The sequence below is a fragment of the Panthera tigris genome, chromosome C1 (genome assembly GCF_018350195.1).
Source record: "Panthera tigris isolate Pti1 chromosome C1, P.tigris_Pti1_mat1.1, whole genome shotgun sequence".
Taxonomy (NCBI): domain Eukaryota; kingdom Metazoa; phylum Chordata; class Mammalia; order Carnivora; family Felidae; genus Panthera; species Panthera tigris.
In genome coordinates, this window is record NC_056667.1 from 158,283,610 (window position 1) to 158,306,916 (window position 23,307).

Below are 23,307 nucleotides of genomic sequence, written 5' to 3' on the forward strand. Positions count from 1 at the left end.
AACCAAGGGTTTCCTAGGAAGTGGGAAACCCAGCAGCAGGAGGTGGAACACCAAGGGCATCCAATTGCGCTTTCCACTCCGACATCGCTCAGATTGTGACCGATCCTCTGATCTTGTGCTCACAATTAGGAAGGCAAAAACAGAATCAGAACGTTTTCCTTTGTAAAACTGAGTTTAGCTGAGCGGATGCAGTATCCAGCCCACGGAGAGGCACTATCGCCCTCTGTATAAACTGGGACAAGACCCCCCCAGAATAGCTCTCTGTGTTTGGACCCACCCTATTCTTTTTGGTAGCAGCCTTTTCCCTGCTTCTGGCCACCAGGGGGAGCTACGACAATACAATCGTTCATTCAGGCGAGCGGGAACGCGTCTGTTTAAGCTTGTCTAACCTAGGGATCCGTAGCAAGATGCCAAAGCCGGAGGAACTGTTTTTCTATTCTCTCGCGAGCCTGAATAAGCTCCTCCCCGCCTGCGTGTGCTCAGCCCTCTTCCGGTGATTTGCGGCAGGTGGCGCTGTCTGCGGCGTCGCAGCGGCAGTGGGTGCCGCGGCGACGCTCTCCCGGCGGGCAGTGCGGCCCGGCTCTCCGGCGGCAGCTAGTGCCACGTCCCAAGTGCTACGCGGAGGAGCGGAGCGGGCGGTGCGCAGGGGGCGGGGAGCAGCGCGGATCCCGGCCCGCTCACATTGATCGCCCGCCGCCATGGGGTCCTCGCAGAGCGTCGAGATCCCTGGCGGGGGCACGGAAGGCTACCACGTCCTGCGGGTAAGAGCTCCGACGGCGGCTCGGGAGCGGCTGACTGCAGGCGGGGCCCAGCCGCGGGGAGGCAGAGGCCCCGACGGGCCCCTTCCCGGGACAGCCAGGCCTGGTCCCGCAAAGGAGCGGCGACCGCGGGCGCTGCCTTAGCCGAGGCCGGTTCGGAAGGCTGCGCGCAACTTGCCTACCGGGAGCGCTCCGGGCCAGGGGTCCGCCGCTCTGGGAGGACGGAGTGGAGCCTGAGGCGGCAGCCGGCAACTTGGTCAGGGGGCGGCCCAGACACGGAGGGGGTGGGGGTACAACCTTGACTCCTTTTTCTCCTCACAGCCTTCTCTGTTCTCTTCCTTTTAATTCTTACCTTCAAAGTTAGGAAAGGCTTGGGGGCAAAGTCTGCGAAAGAGGTGATTGTCAAGGTAGCATTGGAGTTTTCTGAGAAATTGAAGCCTGGAACTCGGCAGGCTAGAGGCAGGGGATGCGACGGCAGGTGATAATTCACCTCGGCGCTATCTGGGTGTCCGGAAAGGTCAATTAGGCAAACAGAAAACGAAATGGCCTAATAGTAGGTTTGACGGACTTAAATTCACTTGCTTTTGCAGGACTCTTTTCCTGTGTCGCTCCTGACCTTTCCAACCCTCCTTTTCCACATTTCCTGGCGGGGGGTACTTCCGTTCTGTTCCAAGACTGCTCAGGGTGGTAAAAGAGGTAATGGAGAGGAACGTTTGAAAAAAACAAACAAACGTAGGTAAATACAGGAAAGCAGCCTCAGTCACTGGGATGGAGAAACATAGTATCTCAAAAAGCATTAGGTAAGCCCCTGCTTATGAGCAGCCTAAGTTGTTGCAAAGCATGTGGTTCTTAGGGAACTGGAAGTCTTTAAAAGTAGCATTGATGGTTATGTGCTGTGACACCTGCGTGAGTGGCAACATGATGGATTGTCAACTAAGTGGCCCTAATCCGTAGTACCATTTCAGGACATAATAGAGTGTCACTAGATATTAGCTGCTCTCAGGCAACAGCATTTTCACTGAAAGTGAGAAAGTACTTCCTGGTGCTTACGGTCATTCTGTCTTAGATCACATGTTTTAGGTGAGACAGCATTCTTAAACTGAATTACCCAGTTAAGTGTGTGATAGTACTGTGATCGATCCCCTTTCTGATCTTCAGGATTATCATGTCTTGTTGCCTCCCCACTGTACTGAAAATCTCTCTTGAAGCCACACTTTTGGTAGGAAAGGATGATTTTCCCGGAAAATAAAGGGAATCTTTAAACAAACCATATTACCTTCGTATTCCCTTCAGCTAAGCCAGCCCCATGTGCCACACTGATGGGAGAAATTGAAGGAGAAGTGTTGGATCTAAATGTAAAGTGAAAATTAGCAGCAGTACTTTTCTCTTATCTGGTTTGATTTTGATTTTCTACCCTGGAGCCCGATATCCAGTATTACCAGCTGATTCTCACAGTGGCTGATGGTAGCCATGAATCCTTGGAGACTCATGATATTTTAATAATATGTGCACTCAGTAAAACAGCATTATTGAGTTTTAAAAGTCTGTTAGAAAGCTGTATACATCAAAAGGATTGCAGTTGAATGACTTCTGTTCATGACTGTGTTCCACGTAAAGTAAGTTGAAGTATATATTCTTTACGTAAGTGCACCTCAGTAAATCAGCACTCATACATATTCAGTAGTGCAGATGTGTTATTAATCTATAAATCTGATTTTCCAAATCACTAGAGACAACCTTAGTTTTCCTGCATCTGGAGCATAAATGTTGCAAAAAATGAAATCTTATTCAAGCTGTGCTAGAGAGAGCTTTAAAATAGTAATGACCATTTAGTTTAGGAGCATTTTTAAAATGTGTTTGAGTCCTAACCTACTCTGTCCCTAATTCTGTCATTGATTTCCAGTTATCTTTGTTTTTAGAGGGGAAAGTACTATGTTAAATCCGGACATATTAAAAAAATATATTCCTTTCATTTATTATTGCCTAATATACAGTAATATATTGCAGTGCTGGATTACTGAGCTTGTAAACTAGAATAGATACAGTAAGATAACCTTGGAGTAAAATCACTCCTATTAACAAGTTCTAGAATGATTTCTGAGAAGTTTGTTTCCTGGGGCTCCTGGGTGGCTCAGTCAGTTAAACATCTGAGTCTTGGTTTCACCCCAAGTTATGATCTCACCGTTTGTGAGTTCGAGCCCTGCATCAGGTTCTGTACTGACAGTGCAGAGCCTGCTTGGGATTCTCTCTCTCTCTCTCTCTCTCAAAATAAATCAACTTTAAAAATTAAAAAAAAAAAAAGTTTGTTTCCTTTAGTAATCGATTCCCTGGCCATTTCCTTGTTAGTAATAAAAACTTGTTGGACTGGGTTTTAAAATAACAATTATAGGGGTGCCTGGGTGGCTTAGCCGGTTGAGCGTCCAACTTCAGCTCAGGTCATGATCTCACAGCTTGTGAGTTCGAGCCCCACGTCTGGCTCTGCGCTGACAGCTCAGAGCCTGGAGCTAGCTTCAGATTCTGTATCTCCCTCTCTCTCTGCCCCTCCCCCTCTTCTGCTCTCTCCCTCTCTCTTTCTCTCTCTCTCTCTCAAAATAAATAAACATTAAATTTTAAAAAATTAAGTAACAATTATACTGACAACCATTTCCACTGCTATCTTATTGTTATTTCAGCATTCCTACAGTTCAAGTACTTTACATTTTTTTCTATATTCCATATCCATTGGTAGATTCTGCTTTTAAAAATTTTTAGGGGGCAACATTGAAATAGTTTTAGGTTTTCTGCTGTGAGCAGTGTACTTTCCTTTTTATGCATTACGCATTTTGTATTAATGTACATTTTCGCATTGTGATCATATTGTATAGCCAACTCCCCATTCTTACCCTAGAAGTAACCACAGTAGTTTCTTACGTATCTTTTCAAAAATGTTTTATGCAGGTAAAAGAATTCTGCTCTCCTTCACTCTTTGTTTCTTTCTGTAACTGTTGGAATCACATGATACCTACTGTTACTCCCCTTGGTCTTTTATTTGCTAATCCATCTTGGCAGTCTTCATAGGAGCACATAGAGATCTGCCTCTTGGTTTCACTTAGCTCCACAGCAGTTTGTTGTGCCAGAGTTTAGCTAAGCAGCACCTGGTGGTGATGGACATTTACTTTTTCTAAAAAGTCTTTGCTGTTGTAAGTACATGTTCACAACCTCAAATCCTGTCTTGTTTTCACTTAAAATGTACATTTCCCAAATTATTGAATCTTAGTATTAATTTATACAAATGATCTTCATTTTGGTAGATTACTACATTGTTTTCTGATTATCAGCATATGTTCATTACAGGCTTTTTAGATAAGTTAAAAAAGTGTTAAGAACCTAAACTACCTGTAATTCTGTCATCTAAAGGTAAATAATGCCGAAGTATTTTTTCTAGTCTCTTTTTTTCTGTGCCTAACCTTGCCCCTTAGCCATGGTTCACAAAGATTTTGAATGATATGACATTTTCAAGTATGGTATAGCCTGAAGTTATGGTAAGATATTGGCTTACAATCAAAAACACAGTGCTAAATAAATCAGGGCCTAACCACAGATTGGAATGCTATACATTCATGAAAATTGTGTTTCAAAACACTGTGTGGCCATAGGCATGTCTCTCTGTGTAGGTGCATGTACATTCAAGTATCAAGGAAAATAAAACAGAAAGGTAATAAGCCAGGCTATTAAAAGGATTATTGGCGAGGGGCGCCTGGGTGGCTCAGTCGGTTAAGCATCCGACTTCGGCTCAGGTCACGATCTCTCGGTATATGAGTTCGAGCCCCGCGTCGAGCTCTGTGCTGACTGCTCAGAGCCTGGAGCCTGTTTCAGATTCTGTGTCTCCCTCTCTCTCTGACCCTCCCCCGTTCATGCTCTGTCTCTCTCTGTCTCAAAAATAAATAAACGTTAAAAAAAGAATTAAAAAAAAAAAAAGGATTATTGGCGAATGGTGACATTTTTACATTCCTTTAAACCTCAGTATATTCTTATTATTTTAAGTTTATTTTGAGAGAGCATAAGTGGGAGAGGGACAGAGAGAAAAGGAAAGAGTGAGAATCCCAAGCATACTCCACACTGAGAGCCCAACGTGGGGCTTAAACCCATGAAACTATGAGATCCTGACCTAAGCCAGAACTAAGAGTCAGACTCTAACCAATTGAGCTACCCAGATGTCCCCTGCAGTATATTTTCTAAAATTTCCAGAGTGGTCATGAAATACTTGTATATTCAAAAAAAAATTATTAAAAGATATTTTTATTTTAATTTTTTTTAAGTTTATTTTGAGAGAGAGAGAACATGCGCACAAGTGGGGGGCGGAGAGAGAGAGACACAGAGAGAGAGAGAATCCCAAGCAGGCTCTATACTGTAAACATGGGGCTCAAACCCACAAACTGTGAGATCATGACCTGAGCTGAAATCATGAGTTAGCAGCTTAACCGAATGAGCCACCGAGGCGCCCCAAAAGATATTTTTAAAAAGTGGACTCCTAGTGGAAATTTAATTTGTTCAGAAGCTCTCTTTTAAAAATAGCATTATATTTGGAGCACCTACCTGGGTGGCTCAGTCGGTTGAGCATCCGACTTCGGCTCAGGTCATGATCTTGCAGTTCGTGAGTTCGAGCCCCGCGTCGGGCTCTGTGCTGACAGCTCAGAGCCTGGAGCCTGCTTTGGATTCTGTGTCTCCCTTTCTCTCTGCCCCTTCCCCACTCATGCTCTGTCTTTTTCTGTCTCTCAAAAATGAATAAACGTTAAAATAAATAAATAAATAAAAATAGCATTATATTTCAGATTCCCTTATGCAGTAAGTCCAATTTCATGTTCATCATGAGTACCACTTATATTCGCACCCTCTAATGTTAACATTAGGCAGGAAAAATGTTAGCCAGGGCTTCTTAGTTTTGTTAGAAGTTACTATAAGTTACTACAGTTGAAGTATGTTGAATTCAAAATTCTTGCCTAGATTCTCCCTTAATTACCAAGTGAACTACACAAGGCTATTTTCAAAATTACATTTTTGGAATTGCCTTATTGATGCCCATTATAAGATCTGTTTCTAAATTTAAATATTCAAGTGAATTCATTCTACCTTTAATATTCTTTGAGATGGAAGTTCTCTGAGGACATTCTGGAACCAGTGTTCACACCACTATGGGAACATGGAAAATGTCATGTTCACTATTCTTTGTCATTTCCTTCAAGAGAGATTTTGGAAGTGATGGATGTTTTGAAGGAAAGGCCATTGAGATGAAGTATGTCTCCAGTGCAATAACAGGCCTTTATCTCTAGAGCCATTGGCTGCAGACTGGGCAGCATTTCTTAGAGGAGAAAGTGACAGTGAAATTATTTCCATGGAAAATGGAATATCGGGGCCCCTGGGTGGCTCAGTTGGTTGAACTTCCAACTCTTAGTTTTGACTCAGGTCATAATTTCATGGTTCATGGATTCATGCCCCATGTAAGGTTCTGTGCTTGACAGCTGACACTGCAGGGCCTGCTTGGGATTCTCTCTCTCTCTACCCTTCCCCCACTTGTGCTCTCTATCTCTCTCAAAATAAATAAACTTTAAAAAAGAAAAAAATGGAATGCCTAGACATAACTACTATTGCGTGGATCTGTTCTTTTTTTAATGGTGCCTCACTAATCTGCATGAAATCCTGCACAATTTCAACTTGGCACTTATTTTGAGAAAGATAATTCCCGATATTTGATAGTCATAATTTTTCTTTCTTTTATTCTTTTTAACTAACACAGTGTATCTCAAACTTAAAAAAAATTTTTTTAACGTTTATTTATTATTGAGAAACAGACACAGAGTGTGAGCAGGGGAGGGGTAGAGAGAAGGGGAGACACAGAATCCGAAGCAGGCTCTAAGCTGTCAGCACAGAGCCCGACGTGGGGCTCGAACCCACAAACTGTGAGATCATGACCTGAGCCGAAGTCAGTCGCCCAACCAACTGAGCCACCCAGGTGCACCCCGCCCCCCCCAAATTTTTTTTAATGTTTATTTACTTTTGAGAGACAGAGACAGAGCACACGTGGGAAGAGGCAGAGGGAGAGGGAGACAGTCCAAACTCAGGCGAGATCATGACCTGAGCCAAAGTCAGACACTCAACCAATTTAGCCACCCAGGTGCCCCTCAAACATTTTAAACTCATGTCCCCACTTGAAAAACATAAAAATCTCACTACTATCCTCTTTCCTCACTCACTCTGAAAACAATGGTTATAAAAAGAAAACAGTTGGGTTATTTGATGTTTTTCAAATACAAAGTTATGACTGAAAAAGCTCTATAAACACCACCTAAAGATAATGATCTCCCAAAGTTGATCTCTTGTACTAAAAAACCACGAATAAGGGCACCTGCCTGCCCCAGTCAGTAGAGCATGCAACGCTTGATGCCAGGAGTTGGGATGTCGATCCCAACATTGGGTGTAGAGATTACTTAAAAATATAATCTTAAAAAAAGTTAATAGTCTTTGAAATTCCTTTCAAATGTAGGAGTCAGATTTTTAGTTCATAAATGCCGTCAAATACAATGTGTGTGAACCTTAGGACATGCTTAGAAGTTGTATCATTAGACATAAACTTTTTCTGAAAAGACCTTGAACAAATTAGTGTTACTCTGTTTATCTACACTTTCATATTTTGTGATGAAGTGTGTTTTAATGTGTTTTTAAGGATCCTTAGGATCCTTATTTGGGGAGGTCTACTGTTGATGGGTAACTGTGGTTTCTGTTCTGGTCAGTTAAGTAGTAGAATGCACAGCACGGGGTGTAGTGTTTTCTGGGTCAGACACTGACAGCTTTTTTTTCAACGTTTTTTTTTTTTTTTTTTTTTTTTTTTTGGGACAGAGAGAGACAGAGCATGAACGGGGGAGGGGCAGAGAGAGAGGGAGACACAGAATCTGAAGCAGGCTCCAGGCTCCGAGCAGTCAGCCCCAGAGCCTGACGCGGGGCTCGAACTCACGGACCGCGAGATCATGACCTGGCTGAAGTCGGACGCTTAACCGACTGCGCCACCCAGGCGCCCCAGTGACAGCTTCTTTTTAAATAATTCCACTGAAATTGTCATAAGAATTGAACTTGGAATAACCATTAATATCAGTACATTCATTTTGTTGGCTTTAATACTGTGCTGAGAGGATTACATTATTTCAATTGATTCACTAATACTAGTTAATCTAAACTAGAAAATATTTTATATGTAAAGGTTTGGTACATGCTTTAGAATATAACTGTAGATTGCCTTCAGAGGTGTGATTAACTAAATAAGAGGACTTTTTTTTTTTTTCTCCAAACAACATGCAGAACCAAAGTAGTTAACCTGAGAGACTGTCCATGTCCCTCTTGGCACTGCAAATGAATTTACTGCAGCATGAAGGGAGTGATGCTGAGGATTGTTTTTTATTGTAAGCACCAGTGAGAGACCATTCCAGCACATTGTCAGCATTGAGGAACCTTGTCATCTTGTAGGCGTGAATGCATTGAGAGACTTGATAGTAGAGCACCAGAGACCCCTCTTGGGAATCACTGAACCGTCCTGTCCCCTCCATCACTTCATTGTGTTTCCTTGGGCAAACCTTTGAACTTCTTTGAGCCCCATTCTTTGTATCTGAAAAGTTAATACTAGTGCCTCCTCTGCCTGTTTTTGACTAAAAACCATAGTAGATACTGTATATGAAAGTGTTTTGAAAAAAATTGAGCACATTAATTTTTTTTCCTGGCCCACTGCCACCTTGCAGACGGCCTTGCTCTTAAATTTCTTCATTAAAGACTCTTAAAAACTGAGAACAAACTTAGGGTTGATGGGGGGGGGTGGGAGGGAGGGGAGGGTGGGTGATGGGCATTGAGGAGGGCACCTGTTGGGATGAGCACTGGGTGTTTGTTGTATGGAAACCAATTTGACAATAAACTTCATATTAAAAAAAAATTTCTTCATTAAAACAGTGCTATTTAGCATAGGGTCTGGAGAATGGTAAAGACTCAGTAAATGTTAGCTGGCGTCTTTATTGTTAGCATCTGCACTATTGTATCACCCATTGAGAACCACTGTTGTAGTGGCAAAATACTAATTAAAATGGACCTCTAAGCATTTTAAGTAGCATTTCCATTTACATGCTCATTCAGCAGCTACTTTTGCCCTTGTATCTAACCCTATATGTTACTACTGTTTAAAACATAAATGTGGGATCAGATGTGACCCATGAATTTTATTAATGTGCCTGTGAATTTTTAAGGAATCCTCAGTTTTAAGGAAATTGTCTTTTTTAAAAGGAAGGTACCAGTGTCCTTTTCATTGCTTTATCGCAGTGATACTAAACACATTAATTAAAATGACTAAAAAAGTCTATGCAATTAAAATAATGTTGTTGGGTTGGATCTACACTGTAGAATCTATAGATAGTGGCAGTTAGACTTACTTCATGGTGAGTTGTCATTCAGTCTTAGAAACTATCTCATCAGCCTCCTCGCTTTACAGCTAAAGAAAAGGAGCACAGAAAGATTATTGCCTAAGGTCACACAGCAAGTTTCCTTTCCCTAAGAAACGCCTAAATTGGTATTTGAAGATTATAAAATTAGGTGACAACTTGTCAGACTTTTTGCTTCTTTTGGAGCAGGTTTCAGTTTCTTTCAACATCATTTTTCTGATATACAGACTTTCTCTAAGAAAGTACAGTGTATTGATGGGTTTTAATTTCCTTGGTTATCATTAGAATTTTTAAATTGCTTCATATGTTATAAATTACATCATAGGGTCAGTCAGAAAAACATGCTCTTTGAGTTATTTTGGTAGAACATATAAGAATGTTTTAGCAAACTGGGGCGCCTCGGTGACTCGGTTGAGCGTCTGACTTTGGCTCAGGTCATAATCTCCCTGTTCGAACCCCACGTCAGGCTGTGTGCTGACAGCTCAGACCCTGGAGCCTGCTTCAGATTCTGTGTCTCTCTCTCTCCTCTTACCCCTCTCCTGCTCGTGCTCTCTCTTTATCTCAAAAATAAACATTAAAAAAAAAAATGTTTCAGCAAGTAAAGCTTGAACTCTTCCAGTCTACTGCAAAATAATTTCCACATATTTGTATCAAGTCCCAAACAGGAACACTGGCCCTTTTCAGACATGGAAGAGCCCCCCCCCCCCACAAAGTGTCTTTCTATTTTTATTTATTTATTTTTATAACTGAAGGATTTCGGGTTTATTTTTATTATATCACACCCCCCAAGTTTTCTCACATCATTTTGATCACGCAAGCGTGTAAATATGTAACATGAGGCCTTATGTGTATAGTTGAAATGAATCATTATCAATACTTGGATTACTTGGATTGGACTTAATTTTTACTTTTATTTAATATCCCTGGTGGTTTTTTAAATAGTACAAAACATTAAATTGAGAGAGGAGATGATGGTATAGACAGAACTACCTTTTATGTGTGAAGGAATTGGTGGTGCAGTAATAAAAAGGAGACACATATCACTGAGCCCATTTTATGGAAACATCTCCTTGGTTAGAAAATGAGAAATAATTCACATACTAGCCAGACGTGTGATAGGTATGTCTTTGTATATCACCTTATGAAATGCTTGGTTTGATGATCTCCTGTATTCTGAAAGTAGCCTTGCAGTTTCCTTTCTTTGTTACATTAAGATGGCAGTTCTCCACTCCTCAGCTGGGAGTAGTATATAAATGATGGAGTTAAGAGAATGCCTACCCCCAACTCCACCCAAACTCTTCTCCCCTTCTATTCTGCTGCCCCTCTCTCCTCAAGCCAAGATTTAAGAGAGTGGTTCATGCGAAACGACCCAAACCTAGTATAAAGTACTATGACACTTTTAACCCCCGGAGAAGAGATGGATGCTTCCCTGGAAAGCAACCAGCTTAGAACAATTAGGTCTGTACACAAGGGAGAACCCATGTTAAATCTGGTAAAACTGCCTCATGGTCCAGGATCAGAAGGTGAGAGAAAAGCCAAAAGTTTAATTGCATTTATTATCTGGAGGTTGATTGGACAAAAAGAGTTAATGACATCTTGTAGGACTCTTTCCAATTTTATTTTTATTACAGATCAAAGCAAGAAATTTATTTTCCACTGCAACTCATGTGTACTACTACATTTCATGAAAAATAATGACCCTTATGAAGTCATGAATTTTTTGTATTTTATCTATTCTGATAGTTTCTTATTTTGACATTTCCCTCTTCTGTAATGGTCCACTAAATTGATTTCAGAACAAACTCCCTGTAGTAATTGGATGACACCACTTTAAGAAGAATTTATATATAGTTGGTGATTCCAAATCCAGCTTCTAATCATTGGTGCTAATTTCTTTTTATGTACTGGGGATGGATACCCCTTCACTGTGCAGTTTCTCTTATAAGCTCATTTTTTGTTTCTTGAGTAAAAATCTCTAGCAGATTTTATCTTGCATATTGTAGCTCTTTTTTCTAGAGTGCTTATGAAAGAAGTATTTCTTTCATGTTGTGAAATTTATTTTGGTAAGATAACCTCCAGATGTAAAGTTGAACTCTTATAAGTGCCAGTAAGTGTGTTCATAATTTATTCTACATGTGGGTGTTTGGCTCACATTTATTTTTGTCATTCCCTTGTAAGCATAATTACTCTTCAGTATTTTCAGCTGCTATGTTGTATTCCTTAATTGTTCAAAGTAAACCATGAGGCCTGAGAAGACTTCAGCATGCTTGTTAGAACTCCCAGGGAATGGATTTGTCTAAAGTCAGTTTTTTCCTTAAAATGGAGTATTTGCTGCTTTCAGTATCAAGAATATATTATAAACAAATCTATGTTTTAAATGCATTGCATGCTTCCACCATTACTGATAGGTGCTACATATATTAAAAAATTTTTTTAATCTTAATTGTTGTGATGATGTCCATGTGCTGTATTGGAATACATGTACTTATCACCTAGACTTGGGCTGTGCAGTACAGTAGTCTCTAGCCACATATGGCTGTTTAAACTTGGATGTAAATTATTTAAATTAAATGAAGTTTAAAACCCACTTCCAGAGTCACACAAGCCACATTTCACATGTGGGTAGTGGCTACTGTATTGGACAGCACACGATACAGAAGATTTTTATAATTGCGAGAAGTTCTAAAAGCAGCTTAATAGTGGAGACCTTTTTAAATTTTTGTATTCCCTACCACAAGACACAATCACAACTACACCTTTTTTGTTAGCGCACAGTTTATACTCACTTGGTAGAATTTGGTAAGTGGCATAAGTTAACACTCAACTTTTTATTTTTCTTTTGGTTTTTGATTTTTTAAATTTTTATTTATTCTCATTTTCTGCCAGCTATCATTTTTTTGCTGTAAGCAAGTGGCAGTGGCATCTCTTTCAGTTCTTTTGTTTGGTTAGTACTCTGTTCGTGGCTTGGAATCAGGTAGCCAAACCACGTAAATATAAATAGAATCTAAGAGTGGTCCTGAAATGTTCTGAAAGGGGAGCATTAGAGTAAGTTATTTTGTGGCCTTTGTACTGACTGCTTTGTACTCAACTGACCGTTGAGATTTAATTGCTGGCTTTCAAAGTATGTTCTTTGTAGGTGAAATATTTGGTATGTTCCTAGGTTGTAATAATTGTATTTCTGCTTTTTGGATAGAGGGGAGTATATGTTAAAGCTTTTTAAAGTGCACATAAGTGTAAAGCTTGATGAATTTTCACAGACAACATACTCGTGTAACCAGCATCCCATCCCTCTCCAGGCACACTCTGACTTACCCACCAACCCCCTCAGAGTGAATGCTGTCCTGATTTCTAACAGCATAGATTAATTTGACCTGTTCTTAGCTTTATATAAATGGAATCATATGTACTCATTTGTGTCTGGCCTCTTTTGCTCACATACCACTTGTAAAACATATCCATCTTGTGTGTTGTTGTGGGTTTTTGTTTTATTAATTTACCTTATACCATCGAGAGATTATATCAAGATTGATTTATCTGTTCTGCTGTTCATGGGAATTAATGTAGTTTTTAGTCTGGGGCTAGTACAAATAGTGCTGCTGTGAACATTCAACTGTGTGTGTCTTTTGAAGAACATCTGTATACCCATTTCTATTGGGTATTTTTAAACAGTGCAATATTTGGTCAAATATTTCAATATTAACAGATATTGCCAAATAGTTTGCTCATTTGCATTCCCACCAGCAGTAATTGAAGTTTCCAGCTGTTTTGTATCCTCACAAACATTTAGTATTTTCCATCTTTTTCATTTTCGCCGGTCTGGCAGGTGGTATCACATTGTGGTTTTAATTTGCAGCTATTGAAGTTGAGCATATTTTCATATTTATTGGCCACATCAGTACCCTTTTTTGTCTAGTGTCTGCTAAAATCTTTTCCCCATTTCTCCATTAAGTTATTATTTTTTTTTAGCAGCTTCATTGAGATACAATTTACCTGCCATTAAATTCGGCCTTTTAAAGTATACAGTTCACAGGTTTTTTAGTATATTCAGAGTTGTGCAACCGTCACTAGTATCTAATTCCAGAACCTTTTTATTCCCCCGGAAAGAAACTCCATACCCAATTGCAGCTACTTCCCATTCCTCCTACCCCCAGCCCCTGGCAACCACTAATCTACTTTCTGTTTCTGTGGATTTGCCTGTTTTGGACATTTCATATAAATGGAATCATGCAATATGTGGTCTTTGTGATTTAGCATAGTGTTTTCAAGGGTCATTCATGTTGTAGCATGAATACTTCCTTTTTATTGCCAGATAATACTTCATTCTATGGGTGTAACACATTTGTTTATTCATTCATCAGTTATGGGACATTGAGTTGTTTCCACTTTCTGGCTGCTATGAATAATGCAGCTATGAATTTTGTGTACAAGTTTTTATGTGGACATGCTTTCATTTCTCTTTTTTATATATCTAGGAGTGGAATTGCTGGGTCACATGGTAACTCTTTGTTTAACATTTGAGGATCTGCCAAACTGTTCCCACAGCAACTGCACCATTTTATATTCCCACCACTAATATATGAGGGTTTGTTTCAAACCTTTGTTAGTATCTTTTTTATTTTAGCCAGTCTTGTGGATGTGAAGTTGTATCTCATTGTGGTTTTACTGTCTCTTTCTTAATGATTTGCAGTAATTCTAAATTTGTTCTGAATATAGCTCCTTTGTTGGATGTATAATAAATCTTTCCATTGTCTTAAGTATGTCTTTTGATGAGCAGAAGTTTGTAGTTTTAGTATAATTCATTAATTTTTTTAGTTTATGATTAGTGTTTTTTGTATCCAGTTTAAGAAGTCTTTCATATTTGAAAATCTCAAAGATATTCTCCTTTGTATTCCTCTGAAGGCTCTATCATTTTACCTTTGACTCTACCTCTATGGTTTTATTTTTTTATTTTGTTTTTTGTTTTATTACAAATTTATTGCAAATTCTTTCCCTTTCCTTTTTTAAAGAGGAGAAAGACGATTAATGCATAATTAGAACAATCATGTAGTGTCCAGGAATTCATTAGTTGTAAAGATTTGCCCTCAGGTGGTGATTGCAGAGTTAGGAAGGTGACTTTAAGATTTGTAGAAACCCCCCCTCTCCCCCCGGGGGTGCCTGGCTGGCTCAGTTGGAAGAGCATGTGACTCTTGATCTTGGGGTTGAGTTAAGGCTCCAGGTTGGGTATAGAGATTACATAATACATACGTACATACATATATACATATAAACTAATTTTACATTAATTAACTAACTTAAAAAGAAAGATTTGTTTAGGCATCAGACATGCCAGGCACATCATTAAAAAAAGATTTGTAGGACTCCTATCATATATCAGAGTCTTAGCTAGGCATTTCATAAACTCATTCAATCTCTACAGTATTCATGCACAGTAGATGATGTTATCCTTTACTTGTGGATGGAAAGACTGAGGCCCAGAAAGGTAAATAATCTTTCCCAAGTTCACGCAGCTAATAAGGTAAGAGCATGCCTCAAAATCAAGTCAGTCTGATTCTAGAACTCCATTATCTTTACATTGTGCATTTTTTCAAAATCTTGCAAAATCTTAACTATAAACTTTCTAATTTAACCTATTCATCTTAAATTGCTGTAATATTTGGCCCAATAATAAATACTAATGATCTATGGAACCAGATAGATAGATGGATAGATGGATCCAGGGTTTTATATATTCATTTTTTTAATTAAGGTGGTTTGAAGGAAGCAGGTGAATCAATAATTGAGAGATCTTATAGGGGGCAGGAAGTATTGAAGTGGTAATCTGATGCCTGACAGATTGGGTGCCTAAGAGATTCTTGTCAGTGGATAGTATTGCCAGAGAAACTTAACCTGTGTGGATGTTTAATTTGCTGTGTTGTAGATCTTGTTTTGCATGCTATGAAATGTAGGAAATTGTCTTTAAGTATATTAGGGTCAAAGAGAGCATTTTCTAGGGCTCCCTCTGTTGGCTTCCTGTTAGATACCTAGTTGCCAGAATTGTACTGGTACTAATGATGTAAATAAATTTAGGAAAGAAGTTAACTTCAAGGTACATTAGAAACAGAGGAGATTGATGTTTGTAGCAAATGCAAATAGAAAAATAGAGAAAGGGTTATTTAAGTGTACTTATTTTAGAATTCAAATTTGGCTATTGAATTTCTTTTGAGTAATGGGAAAGAATAGTTCTAATGTTATTAGGAACTCCATTTCAAATAGTGGTAAAACTTTATACTTGGAGGGTGGCATGATAAGCATCAGTGTGTGGGATCAACTTTCTAAGTTGGTGATGACATTACAAAAGTACTATCTTTGTCCCTTTTTAACTGAAAGATAAACTTTTGGCAGCCTCAGTGGAGAAGTCTGAAATTGATCAATGGACTGGTTGGTTTCTAGAAAAAAAAGTCATTTGGAAACATTCAGATTCAGAGAATTAGAGGATTAGATGAGGACCTTATTAAGTGAGAAACGCCACAGCAAAGGGTCTCCAGGAGTCTATGCTAATTATCCTCTTTTCACACTTGAGGCATTTCACACCTAATTGCTAGGCACCTAATAGGCATTTCACACCTAGTAGATCATGACTCTTTCCCAGCTAGCTGTGACTTGACCTCCCTTTTCTTCTCATAATAACTCCAGACTGCCACTGTTTTCCTTTCAGAGTTGCCTTTTGAAGAGAAATCTGTCTGCCACTTCGAGTTCTAGACATTTTGCTTGGTAACATGTAGAATATAAAATATCCTTCATTTAAGAAAACTGAGTATAAAGAAGCTAAATGAGTTTGTGCTGATTATTTTCATTAGAGCTAACACTTGTAAATAATAAAACCCTTTGATATTTAATCAACTTGTTTAATTTACAAAAATGATGTAGTCCCAAATTTGCAAGAGAATTTACAGAAAGCAAGATTAAACGGTTTTAGTAAATTAAAACATGGAGCCATCTTTATAATGGACAACTTTTGTATTGTGACAAATGAAGAAGACCTAGTTTTACTTCTTCAGAAGCAGTGATAGTATAATTTGGTTTTACCTAAAAGGTAACATTTGGGGCGCCTGGGTGGCTCAGTCGGTTAAGCATCCGACTTCAGCTCAGGTCACGATCTCACGGTCCGTGAGTTTGAGCCCCGCGTCGGGCTCTGGGCTGATGGCTCAGAGCCTGGAGCCTGCTTCCGATTCTGTGTCTCCCTCTCTCTCTGCCCCTCCCCTGTTCATGCTCTGTCTCTCTCTGTCCCAAAAATAAATAAACGTTAAAAAAAAAAAAAATTAAAAAAAAAAAAAGGTAACATTAGTCCAAAAAGTAATGAATGTATCATTAATCAAAGATTAAATTTCCTTAATCCAAGAAGTCTGGTATTAGAGGAACATATTCTGGGTTCCTTCCTGGGTTCCATTTTGAAAGCAGTAAAATTTGTTACTGTATAGATAACTGCAGATTTGTGTGTGGATGAATGAGTGCATCTATTATTTGCATAACTTCAGAATTGACTATTGACTGTTAGAACTGTTGGGAGTGTTACAGATAATCGGCCTGCAAATATCCATGCAAACCTCGTTTTCAAAGGATAGTTTTGACAGTATAAAATAATATCACTCTGAATAAAAAGTCCTTAAAACATTATGAAAATATTTTAGAGGAAATACAAAGTGGATTGTATTAACTTTTTGCTGTTTTGTCATACTATATTACTATTGCCAGCTACTAATATTTTTATTACTGTAAATTTAGAATATTTAATAATTTTAGTCCATTTCAAGTTTGGTATGCTAACTAACCATTTGAATTGTTGAGAATCTAAGTAATCTTAATCTTCCATTTAAAGTCCTGTATAAGTCTGGCTCCACTCTTTTTTTCCAGTCTCCTTACTGGACTAATGTTATAAGATAATACTTTTGAGTTTAACCTCTGCCACGAGCCAACTATAGGACCTTAGGCAAGTCACAGGATGGTTTCTTCACCTGCAAATAAAAGAATTGCACAAAATCTGTGGGTTTAGCACTTTATTTGGAGAAACCCTTTGAGAATCTAATGAAAGCCATGGATCTTTATACCCGGAAAACTGCTGATTTCTACAAAATGTTGCATATAATTTCAGGAGCTGCAGTGCTCCCTGAAGCTATCCACACAGACCTCAGTTTAAGATCCCCTGGATTAGAAGTTTTGTGATTTTCAAAATCTATAATTCTATATTTCTGTCCCACACCATTCTGTTGTCTAGCTATACTATATTATGATCCCCATTTTTTCAGACTCCTGGATATTTACTCATTTCAACTTTCAGATGTCCTTTTTATCCCCTTACCTATCTCAACTTTAAAACCCTCTATTTTTTTTATAAGTGGTATATTCTTAAAAAAGTTTTTAAATGTTTTTTTATTTTTGAGAGAGCACAGGCAGGGAAGGGTCAGAGAGAAGGAGAAACAGAACCCGAAGCAGGCTCCAGGCTCTGTGCTATCAGCACAGAGCCTGACTCGGGACTTGAACCCATGAGCTGTGAGATCATGACCTGAGCGTTGGTCGCTTAACCAACTGAGCCACCCAGGCTCCCCCAAAACCATTTATTTTAAAGCACAATTCGGATGTCTTTTTTTTTTTCCTGTGAAGCTTCTTCAGTCAGAATTACTCTTCTCCTTAGAACTCTGTACCTCCATTATAGCCCTTAACCTCTGTAGTTATTAGAGGACTGTGTGTCCTCTGTCTCTCCTTCCTCTTGTCTGTTCCTTAATAGATTATAAATATCTTGACATAGTAGCTATGTTCCTATATTAGTTTTGTTAATTGAGTGGTGCCTTACTAGTAGTAGTCGTGGAATAAATGCTTGCTAAATTAATTTGAATTTGTCACTCAGTTGTAATGAGTAACTGTCTGCTATGTCCTGTGCTACAACCTGAGAAGGTTGCCCCCAACCCCCAAAAGTAGAAGGTAGAGTGAAATAGGACCATAGAGAAAGAACCTCATATGTGGGATGAACTTAAAGAATAGGTAGAATATAGGGAACTACAAGGGCATTAGCTGGGAGAGAGGAAGAGAAATGAGAGAACTAGTGTGTTTTACCTCTTATCAGTGAAATTATCTTAATTTTACTGAAAAGAGATAGGTATTAAAATTTAGCTCATAATTTTTAATTAAGCTTTGCATTTTTCTTTTTTGGCACTTTTGTTTTTACAGGTACAAGAAAATTCCCCAGGACATAGAGCTGGACTGGAGCCATTCTTTGATTTTATTGTTTCCATTAATGGTTCGAGATTAGTAAGTTCAGCTTTTTGTAGTTTTGACTATAGTATTTTGTAACCTTTTGAAATTGGAATTTTTCAGATTATCTGGGGTGGATGTTTATTCATTAGTTACAAACATTAAATGGAGTTATGATACCAGTTTGTAAAAATTATGTTAGTAAACATGAAAATGTCAAATACAAAATACTATATATACCTCACCCTTCAGTGACTATCTTAGGAGAATAAAATTCCTGGAGACTTTTATATGTTAAATATTTAATTTTTTTAAGCAGAAAGAAATAATTAGGATTAAAAAGTTTGCTTTTTCAGTAATGTCAAACTTCTGTATGTTACTGACAAGTGGATTAGTAAAGACCCGTTCTCAAATAACTTAGTTTTCTTGGAGCTGAATTCCTTGATATATATAAATAATATTATTGGAACCAGATAATTATGTTCCAAAAGTACAGAATTAAAACCACCTTTTATAAGTTGCTTTCAGTTTCCCTGTAGTAAAGTCTTAAGGAAAAAAAAATTAGATAATTTCAGCAACAGAAATTCTTACGACTATGGCTACTTGGTTGGTTTATTTTTTCATAGCAGTTTTTGTTCATTATCAGCATCTCCTACATAATGGCTTTCAACTTTTTGTTCATTATCAGCATCTCCTATATAATGGCCTTTTTTCATTTATGTAATGAAATATTTAACATACTGCTTCCATTTTTCTCTCCTGCCAGTTCCTAATAAATTAATAAAGCATATGTTTAGGAGTACTGTCCAAAATTAAACTACAACCTCAGCAAATGTTCTAGATTTTAAAATCAAAGTCATACCAATTTTGTTAGTAATATGACTTCTTAAGAAGTATTTTGTTTTTTGGGTTTTCTTTTATTTTTCTTACTAAAAACAATTTTTTTTAATGTTTATTATTTATTTTTGAGAGAGAGAATCCACAGAATCCAAAGCAGGCTCCAGGCTCTGAACTGTCAGCACAAAGCTGTATGTGGGGCTCGAACTCACAAACTGCGAGATCACGATCTGAGCCGAAGTTGGACGGTTAACCAACTGAGCCACCCAGGCACCCCGGTGTATTTTGGTTTTTTATCACTAAAGCTCTAGATCACTTCAAATAATGTTGGGTTTCAAAATCCATAATCCGTAGTTAACTATTAGAAAAAAGTCAGAAGTTGTTGATAACATAGGAGTTCTTAATTTTTTGACATTCTTTCACTTCAAGGAGCATTTGAATGTTAATGAAAGCTTTACCTGTTGGATGTTGATTATTAATACTACTCCAGTAGGGCCATAGGATGCTTAAGCTAAAATAGTTAACATTTTTTATTTATTAAGAAAAAATATTTCTATGTGTTCACAGAATAAAGACAATGACACTCTTAAGGATCTACTGAAAGCAAATGTTGAAAAACCTGTAAAAATGCTTATCTACAGTAGTAAAACACTGGAGCTTCGAGAGACCTCTGTCACACCAAGTAACATGTGGGGTGGCCAGGGCTTGTTGGGAGTGAGCATTCGTTTCTGCAGCTTTGATGGGGCAAATGAAAACGTTTGGCATGTATTGGTAGGTATCAAGTGTGAGCTGTTACTTGAAATTTAAGAAATGTTGTAGAAAGGTGCTGTCTTCAGCTTGGTTGGATTATAGAGGTATTATTACTATTATTATTATTATTATTATTATTAGGCTATTTTTAGTTTCTGAAAAATGGAATTCATTGCTTTAAAAATATGGATTAATAATTTTTTTAAACTTAGGAATAATTTGTAAAACTTAGGGTGCCTGGGTGGCTTAGTCTGTTGAGCATCCGACTCTTGATTTTGGCTCAGGTCATGATCTCACAGTTTGTGAGATTGAGCCCCACGTTGGGCTTTATGCTGACAGTGCAGAGCCTGCTTGGGATTCTCTGTCTGCCCCTCCCCTGCTCACACACATGAACTCTCTCAAAATAAATTAAAAAAAAAAAAAGGAAGAGCAGCAAATGTAGGTGCCTAAGAACTATTTTTCTATTGATTTATCCATTAGAAGAATTGTTAAAGCAGATAGCTACAAACAGCTAAAATAATAAATATTTTAAATATTTATTAAATATTATGTGATTTTATGTTTGAGAGATTTAAATATGTATAATTCTATAGTTTCTGACATGTCTAACAAGATAGAAGTACAGAGGTTTTTAAATTTTTTTTTTTAACGTTTATTTTTAAGAGAGAAAGACAGTGCTAGAGGGGGAGGGACAGAGAGAGAGGGAGACACAGAATCCAAAGCAGGCTCCAGGCTCTGAGCTGTCAGCACAGAGCCTGACACAGGGCTCAGACCCACGGACCATGAGATCGTGACCTGACCCGAAGTCAGACACTTAACCGACTGAGCTGCCCAGGTGCCCCAGAAGTACAGGGGTTTTTAAATCATTATAATTAAGGACTAAACTGTAAAATTTGAAAGATTATTTTATGTACATTAATTTGGGGGTGTGTTTTTGTGCTATTCCAGGAAGTAGAATCAAATTCTCCTGCAGCACTGGCAGGTCTTAGACCTCACAGTGATTATATCATTGGAGCAGATACAGTCATGAATGAGGTAATTAGTGTGTTTGTTAATAATGAAAGTTGTATATTCTCATTAATGTTAAGTTCAGAAGTATATTTGCATACTTCACATTTAGAGTTGAAATTTAGTTCTTGGCTGATCAAGATAACTTTCACAACAGGGTGTTAAACAGAATATCTGGGAGGTATCTTACTAGGTATAGCTGTGAGGAAAAATACATATGTGTGGCAGTTGCACAGATTTTGTATGAGATATACAGAAATCTCTTACATACTTCAAGACTAAATCAAATGTTCATTTTAGTTATTGATTTCATTTTCTCTTCCTCTTTTTAAGGGATCAAAGTTGGCTCAGCTGCATTAGATCCTTTTCCTTGTCTGTTAGCTAGTGGAAGTATATATTGCTAAAAAAAGTGAGAGGAAAAATATGATGCCCAGGTAACCAGGTCTTACTAATGAAGAGTAAAAGCAGAATATGTAGAATTTGGGTGTAGAAGAGTTTTGCTAAACTTGCTGACTAGGTCTTAGAGAACTGGACATAAGACCTTGCACATAGGAGCTAGGTAAAATATCTGAAACCTTGTTTGGAATATTGGTTTTAAGGAATGAATTTTATGTCTAGCGGCAGGGCCCACAGTCTGTACTTTTTAAAAAGGTTTTCCAGGTGATTCCGATATTAACCAGGTTTGACCCACTGTTCTAAAGTTCAGTAATGTAAAAATGTTTCTTTCCTGTGATGCTTTTGCAGTCTGAAGATCTGTTCAGCCTTATTGAAACACATGAAGCAAAACCATTGAAACTTTATGTGTATAATACAGACACTGATAACTGTCGAGAAGTGATTATTACACCAAATTCCGCATGGGGTGGAGAAGGCAGGTAAGATCACCTTTTAGACTAAGTAATGATTGCATAAACTTACAGTAAACATGATTGCTTTTATTTTTAAACAACTTACTGGTTTATTATAAGACTTTTCTTGAGAAAAGGAAAGAGCTGACCTGGAATATCGAATTCAGTAATCCATTTTTTTTTTTAATGTTTTATTTATTTTTGAGACAGAGAGAGACAGAGCATGAGCAGGGGAGGGGTAGAGAGAGAGGGAGACACAGAATCGGAAGCAGGCTCCAGGCTCTGAGCTGTCGGCACAGAGCCCGACGTGGGGCTCGAACTCACAAACTGCGAGATCATGACCTGAGCCGAAGTCAGATGCTTAACGGATTGAGCCACCCAGGTGCCCCTCAGTAATCCATTTTTTTAAAGAACATATTTAGGTAGTGTCCTTTTCCTTACTGATCTAAGAGTGAACAGCCTTGTTTTGTTTTGTATTTTAATAAAACAGTTTTCAGTTTTATTTTCCCAGTTCCCTTCCCCAGCAATGGGACAATACAATTGTAACTTTGTCTAGCTGCTGGGGAAATTCCTTAGCATTTTGTGGAAAACTGTTGGCTTTCAGAAGTGGACAAACTAGCCAAAAGTTAGACAAAATTGCAGCAACTATAAGAAGCAATTTAGAAAGAGGATCAAGCCACGCAGAGAAGCAAACTAGAAAATCAGTTTCTCGGGACTGTTCATCAAGTCAGTTTCCTAATTTCAAAAAGGCAAAGCAAAACATGTGGACTTAACTTTGCCTCTGTAGGTCTTTCAGCTGTTGTTTAAATTGTACAAGTTTTTCATTATCTTGAAAGCCTTGTTTAATTGAGGAATTTTTGAGCATAAGCCATAATTATAGGAAAGCCTAGGGTTTGGAAACTTTCACACATATTTTATAAAAGTTCCAGTAATTGCTGGTAAGGGGATGACCTAGTTGACACAGGCAGAGAAAGCCCCTATTTGTTCATAATCATTCCCCACACTACCTGAGATTCTGTAGCTGACTAGATATTGCAACCAGGATGCTAGCTTTTTGCAATTTGAGAAAATAGATAGAGGTATCACCTTAAGAATCTGGCCTTTCTGGGACAATTCTTGATCAAGTTATTATCTTTTGTCCAGGTTTGTAAACACACAGAAATATGATCTTCTCAAGGCATTCAAAACTGACTCATTTCAGAGGGACTGCCTCATAAAAACTAAATTTGTAGAGAAGCTGATGTATTTATTAGAATGGCTTTTAGTTTATAATAGAAAAGCGTCTCTTCTCCAGTTAGAATACTCAGGTCGGATTAGCATCACAAGAGTACTCAGTAAGCATGGAATCATGGTGGAGTCCAATAGCAAAGAACATCACTAATTCTTTAATGTTTAATTCTGCAGACTAAATACTGCTACATTCTCATTCTT

At 38.2% G+C, this 23,307-nt stretch overlaps 1 protein-coding gene across 1 annotated transcript in view; it reads left to right on the top strand.

The window, feature by feature from the left end:
* The first annotated feature begins 519 nt into the window (after positions 1-519).
* The window catches only part of GORASP2 (golgi reassembly stacking protein 2), a 34,482-nt gene continuing 11,694 nt past the window's right edge, over positions 520-23,307 (top strand). The window contains exons 1-5 of the mRNA XM_042994668.1: positions 520-761; positions 18,410-18,490; positions 19,838-20,041; positions 20,969-21,055; positions 21,773-21,903. Of these exons, the coding sequence (XP_042850602.1) occupies positions 699-761; positions 18,410-18,490; positions 19,838-20,041; positions 20,969-21,055; positions 21,773-21,903 (566 nt within the window). The 5' untranslated portion in view covers positions 520-698. The remainder of the gene's footprint in view (positions 762-18,409; positions 18,491-19,837; positions 20,042-20,968; positions 21,056-21,772; positions 21,904-23,307) is intronic.